The sequence below is a fragment of the Rhododendron vialii genome, chromosome 2a, assembly GCF_030253575.1.
Source record: "Rhododendron vialii isolate Sample 1 chromosome 2a, ASM3025357v1".
Lineage (NCBI taxonomy): Eukaryota > Viridiplantae > Streptophyta > Magnoliopsida > Ericales > Ericaceae > Rhododendron > Rhododendron vialii.
In genome coordinates, this window is record NC_080558.1 from 43,532,411 (window position 1) to 43,551,986 (window position 19,576).

Genomic DNA, 19,576 nt, shown 5'->3' on the forward strand with positions numbered 1-19,576 from the left:
ATAAGAAAAATCAAATCATTTGTCAATCAACATAATTTGTTGAGGGTATGCAATTATTTCATGCGCAACCTCTTGTTACCCCTAGGATTTCCTTCTAAATGCATGATACGCATCTTCAGACTTCAATGCACGTATATATGCTGCCAATTAATTTGAAGATATGAATTTCATAGATATCTACCATATATAGCATTGCAATCTTAATGGCCGGGCAATTCATGAGAGACAATCAATATAAATATAAATAATCTCCAATGTAGGACATTTGTCCACACAGCTTTCTCCCGAGAACACTGTTCTTGTGTTATCATTATAAGACATGTCAGGTCTGTATACGTTCCTAACATGCTTATAGTTTCTTAAACAATATTCGCATAATGCAATCTCTGATCACTCATTGCTACTCTACTTTTGCTATCCAGATCAATAGATGGGTTTACGTCAAATCTCCTAGTTCTCTTATTGTCATTTCAGCTTTTCGGCTACAATGGAGTTGAAGGAATGAGGAATTTATTCGAAAGGGAAGATCTAGAGTTGGAAAAGCAACTTAAGCTTATGAACAAGCCTTCAATCAAAGACTATAAAGGTATATAATCTAACGGTCAATAGCTTCTTCTTCTCTCTTTTTTTTGGCAAGGCATTACAACATATGACGTACATTGGGTCAATTTTGTAGGATTGATAAATCCTCGAAATTTTAGGCAAAACAATTGTTTTCGTACTACCTTCAACTTCAACTAGTCTGATTTTGTTCACCCTCATTTTTATCGGCACTTTCTAACTCTTAGGAATCACCTAATTATTTGGAAAATTACTACTAAGGAGTAGAAAACGTGTGGGATTACTCTCCTAAAAATCCCAAAATCCAAACAGATTTTTTGCCCGTTATTGCTCTGACTAGAATAATTTGTTGAGATTGAGACAAATCCAAACGTTAATTGGGTCCTCACAAAAGCCCACTTGGGTAATATGTCTCCTATTATTAAGGCCGAATTCTCGGACAGCAATGGGCCTAGAAAATGGCAAAAGTTAACAGAAATGGCAAGTTAAAATTGTACCAGTAAGACCCAATTCAAAGAAAAAAATTCGGTGCGGGGTGAGTATATCCCACGTGGTACCCGTCCAATACTGAAATTTTTTCCCAATTCAAGTTGATGTATTGGTATTGTTAAGTTTATTTTCTTCCGGGGTGAAATATTTGGTTTCAATTAGTCTCGATGTCTTTATGATCGATCATGTACTGAACTTTGAGCCATACAATCTATAAACTGAGCAACCCTTCACCAATTGGTCAAAACATCACTTTTCACGAATTGGACATCACTTTCGACTGAGTAATTGGTTACATTCAAATCCTCTTCAAAATTTAAGAAGATTGCAATGTTTGCAGACGCAGTATGGGGATATATATGATTGCGTGGATTTCTACAAACAACCAGCATTTGATCATCCTTTGTTGAAGAACCACAGTTTTCATTTTGAGGTTTGTATCTATATATTCTTATGTCTCTAATCTAAAGACTTAAATACAACATATGTAATGCACATTTACTCTTGAACTACAGATGAAACCTATTTCATTGCCTAAAAGAAAAAGAGATCAAGTCTCCTCTAAAGATGAAGAACCTGTGCATATAGGGCTGATTGGGGGAGGCTGTCCTGTTGGTACAGTTCCTATTAGAAGATCTTATTAGAGAGAGAAATGCTTCGATAGTAATGTCTTTTGCAGATAATACTCTCGGTAATCATGTAAGTTATTCTTAGCCACATCTAAGTTATTTGTGAATTAATTTTGGTGCCATGGCTCTCTTTTGGTTATATGTATGTTTTTGCAAAGCACCTTTCTCAACATTTGTATTACTCTCATCCTGTTCTTAAAATAATTCTTTTGAAATGGGCAGGTTTCAATTTGTTGTTAGTAGAAGCAATCAGAGCAATATTTATTTTACTCTTAACCCCTAGGGTTGGATGGGTAGTCAAGACTTGAGATTTAAGAGTAAATTTGTTCCTTCTTAATGTCTCTTTGAAGTCTCTCCAAGATGCTATAAACTCCTTTGGTTTGCCAGGTCGTTCCTTTAAGAGCCTCGAAAATTGGTTCACTTATCAGAAAAAAAAAATATTGACATAATGACATCCCTTTGAGTACGTAGCATGATCGAAATTGCAAAGCAGTAACATAGAAGTAGACAACAGTTCCGTACTTCAAATCAATCGATATAGATCATACATGCGTGGAAAGTTAGGATTATAAAGCTAATCGTGTACTTACGTTCCAAAGCATTACCAACTCTGAAAATCCTCAAGACTTCTTTTCCTTTTTTTTTTAAGAATCGAAATGCTCAAGCCTATGTGGAGCTTGTAACATCATATATGCCAGAGGTATAACTAATACAAATATATTGTGTTGGAAAGGAGGGGTAGATCAATCTTGCTAACATTTAGTGTGTACTTTTTTCATATTGCTCAGTTTGCCGTGGTTCAAACATGAGGAGGCCAAAACAAGTTGATGGAGCTGGAGCGACACTTAGCTTACATAATCCCCATGTTTCCGGAAGACAATATAGTGCAGCAAGATTCATGTTTCAAAATGGGGCCGATACCATACAAGTAGGTTGGAGGGTAAGTCATTGTTGTTGTTTGCGAATTGTTAATATTCAATTTTAACATCATATAAGAGTTCTCACCGTAAGCAAATTTTTATGTTTCAGGTTGATCCAATGTTGTATGGTGATTCTAAGACTAGACAATTTATACGATTGGATGTAACATTCTCTGTTTTGGTTCTACTTTTCCTAAATGGATGTGCTACACCTTGTTACACATATTAAATCTTTGTTTGTTTGTACCAACAGGCAGGTCAATCTCATTGTTTCAATACTAGATGTCCTGGATTCGTTCATGTGAGATCGGATATACCTTTGGACTTAGTCTATCCACAAATTTCTATTCCCGGAAAAGTGGTGTATGAAGTGCAACTTTACATCTACCCGGTACGGTTAATTACCTCTCATCGCGCTTCTAAATTTCTTATTTGGTTGGGAAAAAGGTATTAGACAATTATTTGCAACAAGGAACTTATTAAATTGTTTTGTCATAAAAGGACCTAGCTAATGGAAACTGGTGGCTTTTAGCTGGAGATGACAATACCCAGGTTGGATTCTGGCCAAAGAGATTATTCACTGAACTAGCAGACATGGCTTCCTATGCCGAATAGGGAGGAGAGGTGTTTGGACCCCTGGGCACACCTTCTCCTGGAATGGGCAATAGTGATTTCCCTACAGATGATACACTTTACAATTCATACTTCAAAAATCTCGAAGTCATTGATGGTGGCGGGCAAAATATCGACGCCTCTAACACAGAGTCCTTTGCAGACAATATGACACGATATAAAGTTTTTGATGAAGAACACACAAGTTTGAGACATTTGGTCGTGTATGGAGGCCCTCCTTCAGGCTGAAGTGATTGATCTTCTAGATTATGTTTTGATAGTTTCTTACTATCGCCAATAAAATAAGTGAACAACAATCCAAAAGATAATGAATGCAATTGAATTACTATTAGGTTCTCTGGCTGTGTAATTCTGAAGATTATAAAGCAACTCCCACGTGTTCCATTTTAACTAGACAAATCACCAATTGAAAAGTCTATATCATTTCTTTAGCCAAACTTGAGTTCAGAAATGATGCATGTACATAATTAATTGCCAATTCACAACAATTTATCCAAGTAGAAAAAAAGAAAAAGAACTAGGATTTGAAAAAATGGCTCAAACCATCTAGGGTTGTCCAAGAGCATCCGGTGGCACCATTTCGGCTTCCCAACCTAAATACTCGTGGCGACAAACAGCGCATTCTGTTCGGCTGGCCAACCACGTTTTGATGCAATGATCATGAAATATATGCCTACATGTGGGGAGAACTCTTACATTCTCCCCGTGCACAAATTGCTCCAAGCATATCTGGCACTCAGATTCCCCGAAACCAACTGGTCCATCGATCATAAAAGGAAGTAGTGGGAAAATATCAATCACGTTTGAATCGAGTCCCACTTCTACGGTAGGCCCTGCCCCGACTATCTCAACTTCTGGCTCAGGGTCAGCTGCTTCTTCAGGATTATTATTTGCGCACATCCTCCAACAACAATAACAACATCCTAAAAGTACCAAAATGCCAACAATCGGAGCTACTGTTTCAGCAATGAGAGAATTCCTTGGCTTGCGAAATTGGGTATCTTGATGCCACTCGTTCTTTACAACCTGATTTTAAAAAATAAACACACAAGTTTGTGTTACAAGACTGGTCAAAAAAAAGTTTATGTTACAAGTCTATAGGTAGCGAATAAGTAGGTAATATCTTTACAAGACAACGACTTCATGCTTCAAAGTAATAGTTTCTAGCAAATCTATTTGTAGAATTTCTATTTTTACACGGTTTAGTTTTACACAAATTAAGTTTGTGTCGGATCATCGTGACCCGACCCGATAATGCATATGTAGATGGATACGCATTGAACAATGTAATACTACTTTCACTTCTGTCTGGATTTTTCAGGACTCTTAGGAGCCGAAACATGGATTTTTCGGGACTCTTAGGAGCCGAAACAGGGAAACTAGCTCGTAGCCCTCTAAATTATAAGCAACTTTTCCATCCTCCTAAATAATAAGAACAGGATTGGGAGATGCCATTTTTTGGTCCAATTTTTCCAATAATGTCCCCGGAGGTTCCAAGCTAGAGGGTTTTGGTGTCTAAAATCGTAATTTCCCGCGGGCTTGAGGTAGTGGACCACATGATGCTGCCACGTAGCAAGCTTCCCCTCCCTCTTTTTTCTCACACACAACCCACGTGCGCGTACATACGTGGATTCGAGAGAGAGAGAGAGAGAGAGAGAGAGAGGAGGAGGAGCGATCGCCGACCACCACCGAGCCATGCACCCATTGGCGGCGACGACCACCACCGCTACTGGCCCACCACCACCTCCGGCAACCACCAGCACACCCCTTCCCTTTCGCCCACGTCTCTATTTTTTGCCCCCACGCAACACAGACGAACAGAGGCAGCGAAAAACGAACAGGTTTGGAGATCGAAAGAGGGAGAGGTTAGATGCGAGATCTTGGCGTCTTTCATGCTATTTCTAGAGTTTTCTTCCATGTAACGTCTCTTACTCTCTCAGTCCTTCTTGCTGTCTTCTAGGGTTTCATTTGAATGTTTGTTTTTTTTGATTTGTTGGCTTTCCACGTCTTTGTTATACTCCAACGCTGTGGCAATACAATTTCTGTTGGTGCGGTGAACTCATGGAAAATAATAACATGAACTATTTGTTATTAGAGTTGTTTGTGACACATTGTTAAATTTGAACTATCTATCCCATTCTACATCTCATTATCATTCAATGCTATTCCATCTCAAATGGCAATTAATGTTCGTTAGGTTTAATCACTCTCTGACTATTCTTTTAGGCTTCTAATTTTTCATGCATCGAATTTTGTTTTTGAAGGGTTTTTATTAATCTTTTATAAGATTTTTGGATTTTTGCAGATTAATTGTTTGATTTTAAAAGTAGAGTATGAAGTGGGGTTGCGAAGTGACCCAACAATTAACCCGAAAGACAATGATCTTCTTATAGTATGATTTGTTTTTTACCGCCTTTCAGTAAAATTACTTCTTTGTTATGGTTTTTTGATCGTGGAAGGATTAGTGCTTAAAACTGTCCTTCAATGACTGTAGGTTTACACTAATCAGTTGGAGCAATTCTACTTGAGGGAGAAAACAAGTAGTTGTCTTGGAAAGAAATGTGATTGATCAGTAATCGCTTAACTTATCTTGTTGATCCCTTGAATTGAAATGTGATTCTTTTTATTTACCAAACATTACTTTTGCTAATTACAAAGCAACGGCCTGGATGTAGTATCCCACTAACTTATCTTGCAGTGTTTATAAATTATACTCATGATTGGTTGTTTAAGAGTTTTACTTTAATGACACTACAACCAACCCTCACATGTGTGCTATATACCCCAATTTAAATTTGATATTTCCTTATTAGCTTTTCTGGTTTCAAGTATTCATCTAAGTTTAGTATTTCATTTTTCAGGGGTGATCCAATATTGAGCTTTTGTTCTAATTTTGTACGTAGTATTTGTCGGATAACTGTGTTCTTTTCCCTCTTTTGTTAAGTTTGAGTCTAAATTCTAAGTTGTGGTTCTTGAATCTCTAAATTGAGCTTCTGATTACTAAGATTGTTCTCCAAATGTTTACAAGAGCTGAATTTTGGATATTGAGTTCAGTTTATTTATGCTGGTATAAACCAAGCTATTATAACAAAATTTTGAACTGTGAATTATTGAAAGAAAAATTGTCATAGAGTTTGTTGTTTTACTTCCTTGCTTCTTTAGGTTGGTCCGTTTTCTTTTTTGACCTGATTTTCTGATTAACTGACTTATATTCAAATGGTGGTTGTGCTCGGGCATTGTTGGGAGTGCTTATTACATTGCTCCGGAAGTGTTGAAGAGGAACTATGGGAAGAAGATTGTTTGGAGTGCAGGAGTCATTCTATACATCCTCCTAAGCAGAGTGCCTCCATTTTAGGCTGGTAAATACCTGTTTTTCATTTATATACCAGTGCCTAAAAGAATACATTTATTCTTGAGTATAATGTATCTTGAATATCTGTTCGGCCAATTTGTGTTTGGACTATTTGAGTTGTCAAAATGGTCGCTAAGTTTCATGGAGTCCAAGTCGTTTCACTCAGAACCAAGGATTTCTTATTGCATTAACCAGCTTTTGTTTTCCAAGTGAAGACTTAAGCATCCCTCCTAATCCTTTTATGAAATTTGGCTCTTTGTAATTTCATTAGCGGTGCTTGTGCCAAGCCCCTTTAGGATGCCTAAAGTCTAACTGATATGAAACCTATATCTATCTGTCAAGAAAGACACCGAGAAAGACATCTTTCACTATAAGAAAAATTCAATTGGGTGACGAATGAAAATCGTCACAAATTGCATATTTTTCGTCACAAATAATATAGGTGACGAAAAAAAATTTGTCGACTAAAGGTTGTCGAGGATTCCTACCTGGTGACGAAATCTATTTTTCGTCACCTATAGTGCCTTTTGATGACGAAATATGTCGTCACAAAAAAGTGAATAATTGGTGACGAAAATTTTAGTATAGAGTTGTAGGCAATTGAGTTATTGTTCAAACCCAATTTGAATTATCTAAATCGGAGATTTTAGTAAAGAGTTATGTCCGAAATACATTTAGTGACAAAGCGTAATTCATAAATTTCGTCACGAAAGGTACCCATTTGACAACGAAATATATTTTTTGTCGCTGAAAGCGTTAAAATGGTGACGAAATTATTTTTCGTCACCAAAGTTAAGCATTTGGTGACAAAAAAAATATTTCGTTACTAAATTGCTCACATTTGGCGACGAAATATATTTTTTGTCACCAAATGATTATCTTTGGCGACAAAAAATAATTTTGTCACCTTTTTTAAGTTTTCGGCGACGAAAAATATATTTTATCGCCAAATGGGTACCTTTAGTGACGAAAATATTTTTTTCGTCGCTAAACATGCATAATTGGTGACGAAATTATTTCGTCACGAAAGTTATCAAAATAGTGACGAATTTATTTTTTCGTCGCCAAATATACTCATTTAGTGACAAAATTCAATTTCGTCGCCACTTTTTCGTCACTAATTTTCATTTTTCTTGTAGTGTTTAATGAGATTTTAAAAGGCCATATCGACTTTGAAAGCTCCCCTTGGCCTTCTATATCAACTGGTGCAAAAGGATATTATCAGGAAAATGTTGACAATGGATCCTAAAAGGCGGATAACTGCTGTTCAAGCCCTCGTACATACCAACTACCAATAATCAACTACTGTTCACCACCAATAATCAATCCCTCCTACATATATTCATCGTCCTTCTTGGATAGATCATCAAGACTAAGGAAAATTTTCAAAAATCAGATCACTTTATTATCCAATGGCTTTTATGAGAGGGCTGTAGGAATAAATAAGATCACTTGAGCAATCTATGTAATATATCACTTTATTTCAAAAATAAGATCACTTTATTGCTGAAGATGATATACTTCTAGCTAACTTCTAATTTTTGAATTAGGTCGTGAGCTGATAAATAGACTACACACTGTGTCGTCCGTATGTAAATCAACTAATGCTTTTGCTACTTTCATCAATCTATGTAATATATCTTCCTACAAATTTCCATACTCTTCTATTGATTCCGGCTCTAAAATTACAAACAAGACATCTCAAGCATATATCAAAACTTATTCACTTCAACGGGCATGCATTTGTGCTGTGCACGAAGGTGCACCTAATTTGGTATAAAGTTTATCTAATCCGAAATCGGAAAATTTTATTACTCTCTCCGTCCCATTTTTAATGTCCAGTATTCCATTTTGGGCTGTCCCTTAATAAGTGTCTATTTTGTAAAGTTAGTGGGTAAAAGTGGGTACATTTTCCATTTTGCCCCTAAAAGTAGATTCCATTTTGAAAAGTTAGTGAGTAAAAGTGTAATGATGATGTCTCCATAGAGGGTAAGTAGAGAAAATGGAGGTAAAAGTTAATGTGAAAAGTGTAATGATGATATTTTTTTAATAAGTTGGAGTTACGAAGCGGGACACTTAAAAAGGGACGGAGGGAGTATGATTTTTCAAAGGGGTTGTGATGTGCAGATTTTAGGCAGATTCGTGCTACTGTCTTAAAACCCGTTTTTACCTCACGTCACGACGTATTTAGGCTTTATGCAAAACACGAAAGTTGTAGAAACTGAGATTTTGTGCGACTTACATGCAGATTTTGTCCCAATTCAAGGTCAGGGGAATTTACTATGAATTTTATGCGACTTACATGCAGATTTTGTCCCAATCAAAGTGGCTCTACCAGCCAACATAATTGTAGTGAAATTACACATCAGTTCAACTGTTTAAGAGAAGTACTAATTTGGGGTCGGGGTGGGAAACCACAATTAATTAGCATGCTAACTGCTTAAGAGTGAATAAAACAGAGAATGTTCTTTTGTTTTGAAAAAGTATACAAATTCAAAAACTTATATAACATGACAAGTTCAAGCCAAATCAATTTCACGTGGAGCGTTATTTCTTTTCTTTTCTTTTTTCACTCTCTCAGTATTCGTAGTTCGAGGTGGCAATGTCAATCTAAATCCATTTACCGACCCATAACCGTCCAATTATAACCCGCCCAAATCCATCCATATTCAATTATGGTTACGTAATTATAAATTAATGGGTAAACATTACTTGATGGTTTAATTTGATTATCAATTGGGTCACAAATGGAACCAATTATAAACCATCTAATAGAAACTAATTAACAACCATCAAACATGCACGTACGTATAAGTATTTGCAACAAAGGATGACAAACTCACCGTGTTGTGCTGCTCATCCAAATTTGGTGGAGCTGTGTTAGCCTGGGCAGCTGGCATCTGGAAACAAATTGAATTTAATGGAAACCATTTAAAAAACAAATTAAGGACCAATAAAAATGCAGTAAAGCTAAAGGTACAGCAGGTCGTGCACAGCAGCTGCGCACAGACTGTTTTTGCGCCCGTCTCGGGCTCTGCAAAAATGATCGGAGCCGCTCATTTTGTTCAAAATACTTCGTTTAGAGTCCCTGTAAAAAATCACCTCAATCCGATATCGGGAAGGGTGTTTACGAATCATCCAACTTTGCTTCAAAATAAAGCCTAAATTTTGAAGCAAAGTTGGATGATTCGTAAACACCCTTCCCGATATCGGATTGAGAATTTTTTACAGGGACCCTAAACAAAGTATTTTGAACAAAATGAGCAGCTCCGATCATCTTTGCGGAGCCCGAGACGGGCGCAAAAACGGTCTGTGCGCGGCTGCTGTGCACAACCTGCTGTACCTGTAGCAGCGTTCATAAAAATGTTAATTAGCACAATGCAATCAAACATAGGACTAAATTTGTTAATAAGAGCACGATGGGAATAGTAAGAGTACTGCTATTGGTACCGACGGTACCGTAGGAAAAATGCACCGACGGCCACCAGACGGCCGATCCGAGCCGTCCGGTGGCCGTCGGTGCATTTTCCTTATGGTACCGTCGGTACCAATAGGATTTCTGTTAACCACCTGGATTCCATTCATGAAACCTGGAGTTGTGGACCCAAACTGAAGAGGAGATGATTTAGACGCCTCTCCTGAAGCTAGGCCATTAGGAGTAAACAAAACAAAAAAATCAGTATTAGTATGCATGCTATCAAGTGTTATAATAGTTAACAATAGTCGACAAGCGCGCGATCATATAGGAAACTGTTACAGGAAAACTGCTGGGATTTGCTCCCGGCCACTTAAGATCTCCAGTTCTCAGATCCCCTTCCAGCAAATCTTGAGGCCATCTAATCCTCACCCGTAAGTGTGTTTAAAAGCATGGGATCGAGGATCTGTAGAAATGCGCGAAAGCTAGTCCGGGACACTAATTACAAAAAAAAATAAAATATATGGGCCGACTTATTTGCTTATTGGAGCCATATTGTAATATGGTCCCCGCCTTATTGCAAGCCAACCTAATTAAAGTAGAAACACCCTAACACGAAAAATAACTGTAACTAAGGAAAGATGGGTTCTGTGATATACGTACTTACAAGTAAAATTGCTAAATCATTCTACAAAATTTGCATGCCACATACGTACGTCCAGTGATCATAATCTATTTCATTCTAAAAATGAGTGAATTTATTTGAACAAAAAAAAAAAACGATAATTTCTCGGCCCCAATCTCTAAGTATACCTATTCAAATAATTCTTGTCAACAATTCAACAATACCCTCTCATCGTTCAAGCTTACTCTAACCTTAAACCTAATTTTAGTCTAACCATGCACACCGCGTGCAACCATCACTAGCCACTGCACATTTCTCCCCAACAGTACTATATGCACAACAAGAAACACAACCAATATCTAACCGTCCATTGTTGTAATTAATGGTCAAGATTCGCTTAAACTCTTCTCCGAAAAAGTTACTCCGTATCTTTTATGTGAAAGAGTTTTTTTTTTTTTTTTTTAAATTTGGACCATCCAAACACATCCAAACTGCCGGAATTAGTTACACAACCGTTGTGTAAGTTGTGCGCGTAGCATTTGGCATTTTTCCCTACCCTTGCACGCTAACATCTTCTTTAATATTGGTTTGAACCCGCTAATTACCAGTGACTGTACCGGTACTCCGTTCATAGTTTTTCTTCCGGAACTGCCAACCTCAAAATCCTCTTTTAGTTGATATTGGTGTCAATAATGTGTTCATACATTTGCTTTAATTTGGATCAGGGAGTTTGGTATTTTTTTTTTATCGGCAGGAGTTTGGTATTTGTTGGGAATACAACGGAATAAACTACGTGTTTAATCTCACCAACAAACACAAAAATAGGATCTTAAATGGTATGAATCACAGAATAAATACGCAAGAGAAATCAAAAGCAAGAAAAGAAAGCAAGACACCAGATATACGATGTTCGGCAACTTGTCTACGTCCTTGGGAGCCACACTAATTCACTATTGATTGATAGAATAACCTTACAAGTTCTCTCTCAAGCTCTCTCAAGAGTTACCACAGTTTCTCTCGTTTTCGAAAGTCTCTCAAGGCGCTCTCTAACTCTAAAAATAATTTTGGAACGTATTTATAGGTGAACAAATCGACTTCATGTCAGGAGCCGGCCCGGTCTTGGGCCCAAACCCGGCTGGCTTTCGTGTAGAGCCATCCCGGCTCTAGCCCAAGCAGGCTTCACCCATAACAGTATTGTTGGAGATGCACTAAGTGGTGCTAAATCTTAAGAGGGTCACCTTAACCAAGATAATTTTCACTGGTCATGAGCTCTTTTTGAAAGATGAAAAACAGAACAAAACTCAGGTACTTCCTTTTAACTATGGCATCTTTGCTTCTTCATGATTTCCAAGAGGATTCTCAGCAACCAAACAGAGATCAAGAGAGCAGTACAAGAAGAAAAATTAATTAGGAGAGGAAAAAGAGAGTTACCATGTAATGTCTGCCACAAACTGGTTCTGTATCTTGATCCCTGAACAGAAGCCAACATCCCCCAGAGAAGAAGTAATGAGATGCGCCAAAGCCGCCCAGAGAAGAACTTGCTCATTTTTTCCACCATTTTCTCCTATGAATTCTTCAGGCTCTGCTGTGAAGATCACACAAACATGGTAGAGCAAATAAAAAGAAGCAAATATCTTCAAAACCCATCAAAAGTAGAGCAATTTGTATTGGAATAAATATACCTCAATGAAGACAAGCAGAGCATGGGATGGAACCACCTTGGTGCCAGAGGATTTTGGTACTCTGGGTCTGGAAAGTGAAATGGTCCAACAGCCGAGGAAAGTAATAATGGGTCTTGATCAATGGAATTTCTGGCTTTCTTGAGGGCTTAATTATCTAGTTTCAGATCAAAGAGAAGGCAGGGGTGTCCTAAATCTAGGAAAGAACGTTGGGGTTGGCGTTGGTTTTTTTTTTAATCCTGGTTGGCATTGGTGATAGTGATATAAGTTAGTAGATGTGTACTTGTTTTTCCTAATGTGGAAACTTCAGAACTAGAGAGAGGGAGAGTGAGGAGTGAGAGGGTCCAGAGGGAGAGGGAAAGAAATGGTGACATTTTGAGTTGACCTTCCTTTTAAAGGGGAGAGTTGGTGAGTTAAGAGGAGTTGATCACGTGGTGTATTAAGACCCTTTAATATCACACTGTGTTGTGTAGTACACCACTAAGGTCTAGTTTGTATCAATAATTCTTTTCAATTAGTAGTTTTTTTTTTTTGAAAAAAATTGTGAATTTTTAATTTAGCAATAATTTTTTTATGAATTATTCATTCGTCTCGACGAAAGAAATCTGAAAAGTAAAAAAATAGAAGTAAACTAAACTAACAAGCTAGGCCTGTGGACACCGGTATGCGGCTTTGAATGATGACTCATCTTCAACTCCTTCTCCACCACACAATCTTTGTTCAAGTAAGTTGGAATGTTACAGAAACGTTAAATAACCAAATAATCTCCCCGCTTTAGAGATCGACAATAGTCGAAGAATGTAGGGTAGTTAAATAACCAAATTGTTTGATCTCGATTCATGTTCTTGTTCGGCCTCTGCGGGATTCAAAGATATGATCTTGTTGAGGATAAGTACTTATTTGTTTTTTCATACTCACTTGGCCAAATGTTTTCGAGTTAACTTAATCACAAATCTCATTCCAAGTATGGATTGTAGGCTCTGCTCTATGGTGTTTGCAATTTAGGTTTTTATGAGCAAATTATAAAATGTATTTTACGATAATGCATTTTGAAAAATAAAATGGAGAATGCAGAATCTAGAAGTCACCTTTTTGACCAGCTTTTTGGATTATCATTATAAATCTACATATTACCCTTGTGCAAAATCTATCATTGCATCTCTAAGGAAGAAAAAAAAAAACTTTTATACTCCGTATAACTTTGGTGACACATGTGGTAAGTTGGAGAGCCGCACACAACAAGTGCAGTCCAAGAAATATTTAGAGATTGTTTTTATTCATTATTATTATTATTTCCTTACTTTAAGGGAACTATTTTTTACCAGAAAAAATTGGAGAGAGAACGTCGGCCTAATGGTTGTGGCACTCCCTCACCAATTAAAATATATGGGTTCAAGTCTTATTGCTGCAACACATTTTCTACTATCCCTTCTTATCGATTGACACAAAAAAAAAAATAGGGAAGGGAGATTTGGGACCCACCTTGTGCCAAGTGTGCTTTCCTCGTGGTTTATTGTTGTCTTCTTTGCAAAGATCCTAGGTGATAGCAAACAAAAATGCTACGCGTACACCCGTTGTGTTGATTGTGCGCGTAATTCTGACCGTTCAAATATATTTGGACGGTTTAGATTTTAAAAAACTCTTCCAGGGAAAATTTTGATCGAATCCTAGCCATTTATTACAGTAATGGACGATTAGAGATTGATTGTGTGTTGTGTTTTACACAACCATTGTGTGTACTGTATAGTATTCAAAACTGGCCAGGGTGGTTGTGTTGTACTACTCCTACTACTATAAAATGGGAGAAAACTTTTTCAGCAGGAACAAGTGCAGATGCAGGGTCAGTGAGACAACTTGGCAAAAGCCAAAAAGAGCCCCATTTTAGAAAGGGTAAATTACATAAACCACCCCTGCGGTTTATGACACTAATTAAAGGTCATACTGAGTCCCCTTTCGGAGTTTGTTTATAAATGGTGTTAACTGTTGAGTGTTGACTGATCTTTTTTCAAAGTTCCATCCAAAATATATATCTAATACAATTTACATTTAGAACTACAGAAAAAGGTATACATGCTATTAACATTTAACACCATATGCTACATTATAACTTGTACAATAGCGATTTTGTTTGTTTGGCGAAATCAAAAGAGACGTCATTTTATTCATCGCAGAAAAAACATGAGAGAAATGCAAAAAATTCGCAACCATGGTTATTCGGCTCACGTGTGGGGATACATAACAAGACATTTCTACATGAATTACGAAAGTGTGAAAATGCGGCTATACATATTGGGATCCAACATATGTCAATATTCGATCTAATTGGTACGTAATAATACATTTCTATCTAGCCAACATCAGAGTAATTATTTAGCGTTCTCGTAAATGTACGGTTTAATCCAATATTAGGGTGGCCCCAAGTGAGAAAAAAACCACAGGGCATATTTGTGAGAGTTTTAGGGTCTTTCAATATGCGATTACGCGCAAATTGAGTGAGGTGATCAGAAAAATTACTAGCAAAGTGAGTTGAACTTGAAACTTTAAGAGGAAGTATAAACTTCTATGTCCACACATTCGCAGCTAACCTTTACGTTGGGTTTAGGGTGTGTTCCACTAACTAAAATAAGTATTTATTTTTCAAATAAGTAGTTATTTTTAAATTAAAGGTGATGTACTATGAGAGAATGACCTATTTTGTAAAGCGGAAAATAATACTTAGAAAATAAAAATCTTAACAAAACAGTCTAGTTTGCGAAGTTTTTTGCATCAACTATCTAGAATAATTGAAAAATAATTACAGAAAACATCAATTTTAGTGCTTTTGGATTCTGATTCTCAAACAAAAATACCAGAAAAGCACACCTAGCTCAGTTCATGATGTGTTCAGTGGCTTCTTCCTCAATTGCTATGAAATCCAAGGTTTTGACAGACACCTCGTAGAGTGGTCCACAGCTAAATCATCAGTGTACAAAAGGCGTGCTAGGTTAGACGTCGTTCATTAATCATGAGTATTAATTTTTTTAATTTAAACTTTAATTAAGGAAATTGGAGAATGCAAAAATCACTATCTTTAATTGAACTTTCATTTTCGAAGGACGATCACGAGCTTAAAAAAAATAACAAAAAACCCCACTAAGCAAAATCAGAGTTTTAGTAAAAATATGGTATATTTAGGTTGATTTGTTTATGATTCATGAAGTCTATGCCTTGAGAAAGAAATGGGTTCAAATGGTTTGAGTGGTAGAGTGGGTTGGTGGGCTTGCTTTGCTTCTGGTACAATTGATTACTATAGTTTGATTTACGGGATTATGCTGCAAGAAAGTAATTAATTTCTTGTAAAACCCTCAATTCCGTCGTGAATGGACCCGCCTTTAACTAGACCAAGAAAACAATTAATCGAGCTACGCGTAAGCTATCCAAAACTCCCCATCAATGTCGAACCCCCAAAAAATTGGGTTTTGTGGTTAATGGAGTTTGAAAAATAGAATCCCCAGTGCAAACGAAAATGGCTTTTCTGTAGTCATTTGCAAAATACTGCTACCCGTATTTGAAAATGGAAGGAAAATAGACAGACCAACTCAGACCCACTTGCCTTTCGCTCTCTTCTGTATTCTTTTTCGAATTGTTATTTTGCTTTTCAACTCGAGTATATGCACAGATTTTATGTGCACAGATTATGCACGGATCACGATTTGGGACCTACATCGGGTCTCATACAAATGATCCGAATCGTTTGTTAAATTTAAAATATTTTTTTTGAGTATTCTCCCAAATTCTCCCGAACAATCAACTTAATCCGATAAGTATAGGTATTTGCTTGAACTTTTCATTCAAATTATAGGGATCCCCTACAAATTGAATGAAAAGTTAAATGATTAGATCGAGTACCTACAGATATCGGCTAGAGATGATTTCACACCGGGGCACTTAAGAAAATGTTTTAAATTTAATGAACGACTCGGATCATTTGCGTGGGACCTGACGTGGACTAAAACATCTGTGTGCAAAGACTTTCTGTTTACTTTTATTGTGGTCCCTTGAATTCATTGTTATGTACGTACTTCCCAAATTAGAATATATTGCGTATTTTTTAATTACAATAATTACATAACTGAACTTTAGATTGGCTTTTACGCTCTTATACAAGAAAATATAGAAGGATACAAAATCGGCACTTATTCTCGGTCCTCTAGACAAGTGGAACAAAATAGAAGATTCTTCGCAGGCATAATCAAATCATTCATGTAATTAGGGGTGTACACGGTCGGAATTGGTCCGGTTCTCTAAAAAATCAGTAATCAGACCGTTTCAAACAATTTTAGAAAATTGGGAACCAGAACCTAACCAATATATGCATGGATCCTAACCAGAACCAAACCGCAAGACCAATCCAATTTTGGTTCGGTTCTCGTTTTATCTAATAAGCATCCAAACACTTATTCACAAAATATGAACTCATAAAATTGAAGAAATAAGAAGATATTTTGTGTGAATAAGAAAAATCAAATCAGTTGTCAATCAACTTAATTTGTTGAGGAAAAATTATACTATGCCCCAAGGGCATAGCCACGTGGTGCCCCCGGGCTTTCTGCACCACACATTTCAGTGGCCCCCACTGAAATGTGTGGTGCAGAAAGCCCGGGGAGCACCACGTGGCTATGCCCCGGGGGCATGGAATAATCTCTCATGATACGCATCTTCAGACTTCAATGCACGTATATATGTTACCAATTAATTTGAAGATATGAATTTCATAGATACCATATATAGCATTGCATTCTTAATGGGCAATTCATGAGTAACAATCAATATAAATATAAATAATCTCTAATGTAGGACGTTTGTCCACACAGCTTTTTCCCGACAACATCGTTCTTGTGTTATCACTGTACGACATGTCAGATCTGTTATTGAATCTAGCCATTTTCTCATTCCCATGTTTTCAATTTAGTTTTGTTTTTCATAGAAACTTCTACGGCTTTCTTTAGACTACAAAATATTAAACCCGTAAACCAAACCGGGGGAGGAAGTAACGATTTCTTAGTAGTGAATTACACAAGCGCAAATGAACTTCGTTCTCGTCGTTGCTACCTTTCATACCTTTTAGAATGATTTCGGGCAAATATTTTTTAATAAGGTGTTCAATTATAGTAATGTATACATTTCTAACATGCTTATAGTTTCTTAAACACAATTAGCATAATGCAATCTCTGATCACTCATCGCTACTCTGCTTTTGCTATCCAAATCAATAGATGGGTTTACCTTGATCGCTCCTAGTTCTCTTATGGTCGTTTCAACTTTTTGGCTACAATGGAGTTGAAGGAATAAGGAATTTATTCGAAAGGGAAGATCTAGAGTTGGAAAAGCAACTTAAGCTTATGAACAAACCTTCAATCAAGACTATAAAGGTATATAATCTAACGGTCAATAGCTTCTTATATCTTTCTCTTTTTTTTTGGCAAGGCATTACAATGTATGACGTACATTGGGTCAACTTTGTAGGATTGATAAATCCTCGATATTTTAGGCAAAACAATTATTGTAGTACTCCCTTCAAATTTGACTAGTCTGATTTTGTTCACCCTCATTTTTATTGGCACTTCCTAACTCTTAGGAATCACCTAATTATTTGAAAAATTAATACTTAGGAGTAGAAAACGTGTGGGATTACTCTCCTAAAAATCCCAAAATCCAAACCGATTTTCTGCCCGTTAATGCTCTAACCAGAATAATTTTTTGGGATTGAGACAAATCCAAACGTTAATTGGGTCCTCACAAAAGCCCACTTGGGTAATATGTCTCATATTATTAAGGCCGAATTCTCGGACAGCAATGGGCCTAGAAAATGGCAAGTTAAAATTGTACCAGTAAGACCCAATTCAAGGAGAAATTTTTCCGTGCCGGGTGAGTATATCCCACGTGATACCAGTCTGACACTGAAATTTGTTCCCAATTCAAGTTGATGTATTGGTATTGTTAAGTTTATTTTCTTCCGGGGTGAAATATTTGGTTTCAATTAGTCTCGATGTCTTTATGATCGATCATGTACTGAACTTTGAGCCATACAATCTGTAAACTTAGCAACCCTTCACCAATTGCTCAAATCATCACTTTTCACGAATTGGACATCACTTTCAACTGAGCAATTGGTTACATTCATATCCTCATCAAAATTAATAGAAGATTGTAATGTTCGCAGACGTAGTATGGGGATATATATGATTGCGTGGATTTCTACAAACAACCAGCATTTGATCATCCTTTGTTGAAGAACCACAGTTTTCATTTTGAGGTTTGTATCTATATATTCTCATGTCTCCAATCTAAAGACTTAAATACAACATATTTAATGCACATTTACTCTTGAACTACAGATGAAACCTATTTCATTGCCTAAAAGAAAAAGAGATCAAGTCTCCTCTAAAGATGTAGAACCTGTACATATAGGGCTGATTGGGGGAGGCTGTCCTCTTGGTACAGTTCCTATTGGAAGAGTCACAAAGGAAGATCTTATTAGAGAGAGAAATGCTTCGAAAGTAATGTCTTTTGCAGATAATACTCTCGGTACTCATGTAAGTTATTCTTAGCCGCATCTAAGTTATTTGTGAATTAATTTTGGTGCCATGGCTCTCTTTTGGTTATATGTATGTTTTTGCAAAGCACCTTTCTCAACATTTGTATTACTCTCATCATGTTCTTAAAATAATTCTTTTGAAATGGGCAGGTTTTAATTTGTTGTTAGTAGAAGCAATCAAAGCAATATTTATTTTACACTTAACCCCCAAGGTTGGACGGGTGCTATAAACTCCTTCGGTTTGCCAGGTCGTTACTTTCAGAGCCTCGAAATTATTCGAGGGGCCCACAAATTGGTTAAGACATCATGTTATCAGGAAAAAATATTGACATAATGACATCCCTTTGAGTACGTAGCATGATCGAAATTACAAAGCAATAAGCACCACCAACTCTGAAAATCCTCAAGAATCGAAAGGCTCAAGCCTATTGGAGCTTGAAACATCATATATGCCAAAGATATAACTAATACAAATATTATGTGGTGGAAAGGAGGGGTAGAAATCTTGCTTACATTTAGTGTGTATTTTTTCATATTGCTCAGTACGCCGTGGCTCGAACAAGAGGTGGGCAAAACAAGTTCAATGGAGCTGGAACGACACTTCGCTTACATAATCCCCGTGTTTCCGGAAGACAATATAGTGCAGCAAGATTCATGCTTCAAAACGGGGCCGATACCATACAAGTAGGGTGGAGT

The 19,576-nt window shown here is 36.9% G+C and overlaps 2 protein-coding genes and 2 long non-coding RNA genes across 5 annotated transcripts; 3 read left to right on the forward strand and 1 right to left on the reverse strand.

Moving 5' to 3' along the window:
• Positions 1–2,512: 2,512 nt before the first annotated feature.
• LOC131316723 (protein neprosin-like) lies at positions 2,513–3,517 on the forward strand. The gene is made up of 4 exons (XM_058346154.1): positions 2,513–2,619; positions 2,709–2,762; positions 2,853–2,990; positions 3,101–3,517. The coding sequence occupies exons 1-4, from the start codon at positions 2,578–2,580 to the stop codon at positions 3,212–3,214; spliced, it is 348 nt and encodes a 115-aa protein (XP_058202137.1). The 5' UTR covers positions 2,513–2,577; the 3' UTR covers positions 3,215–3,517.
• A 121-nt stretch (positions 3,518–3,638) lies between these two features.
• LOC131316739 (RING-H2 finger protein ATL79-like) lies at positions 3,639–12,523 on the reverse strand. 2 transcript variants are annotated; one of them, XM_058346169.1, is made up of 5 exons: positions 12,307–12,523; positions 12,056–12,206; positions 10,155–10,228; positions 9,428–9,484; positions 3,639–4,258 (listed from the first exon to the last, which is right to left on the reverse strand). In XM_058346169.1, the coding sequence occupies exons 2-5, from the start codon at positions 12,180–12,182 to the stop codon at positions 3,779–3,781; spliced, it is 738 nt and encodes a 245-aa protein (XP_058202152.1). In that variant the 5' UTR covers positions 12,183–12,206; positions 12,307–12,523; the 3' UTR covers positions 3,639–3,778. The 2 variants fall into 2 exon arrangements, with proteins under 2 accessions (XP_058202152.1, XP_058202151.1); XM_058346168.1 differs by having other exon boundaries at positions 12,056–12,209.
• LOC131316740 (uncharacterized) lies at positions 4,873–5,968 on the forward strand. The gene is made up of 3 exons (XR_009197258.1): positions 4,873–5,150; positions 5,538–5,624; positions 5,727–5,968. It is a non-coding gene; the product is annotated as an uncharacterized LOC131316740 (long non-coding RNA).
• Positions 12,524–17,548: 5,025 nt separating the features above from the next.
• LOC131316741 (uncharacterized) lies at positions 17,549–19,569 on the forward strand. Its single transcript, XR_009197259.1, has 4 exons — positions 17,549–17,714; positions 18,506–18,598; positions 18,681–18,878; positions 19,424–19,569. It is a non-coding gene; the product is annotated as an uncharacterized LOC131316741 (long non-coding RNA).
• Positions 19,570–19,576: the final 7 nt, after the last annotated feature.

What these genes read in the sequence shown, in the direction of transcription:
- LOC131316723 (XM_058346154.1), top strand. Translation starts at nt 2,578, where the DNA reads ATGTTTCAAAATGGGGCCGATACCATACAAGTAGGTTGGAGG. An exon ending in GACAATTTATACGATTGGAT is followed by an intron (nt 2,763 to 2,852) that starts GTAACATTCTCT and finishes TTGTACCAACAG; the next exon opens with GCAGGTCAATCTCATTGTTT. An exon ending in TGCAACTTTACATCTACCCG is followed by an intron (nt 2,991 to 3,100) that starts GTACGGTTAATT and finishes TTGTCATAAAAG; the next exon opens with GACCTAGCTAATGGAAACTG.
- LOC131316739 (XM_058346169.1), bottom strand. Translation starts at nt 12,182, where the DNA reads ATGGTGGAAAAAATGAGCAAGTTCTTCTCTGGGCGGCTTTGGCGCATC. An exon ending in TTTGTGGCAGACATTACATG is followed by an intron (nt 10,229 to 12,055) that starts GTAACTCTCTTT and finishes CTAATGGCCTAG; the next exon opens with CTTCAGGAGAGGCGTCTAAA. An exon ending in GTTTCATGAATGGAATCCAG is followed by an intron (nt 9,485 to 10,154) that starts GTGGTTAACAGA and finishes ATTTGTTTCCAG; the next exon opens with ATGCCAGCTGCCCAGGCTAA.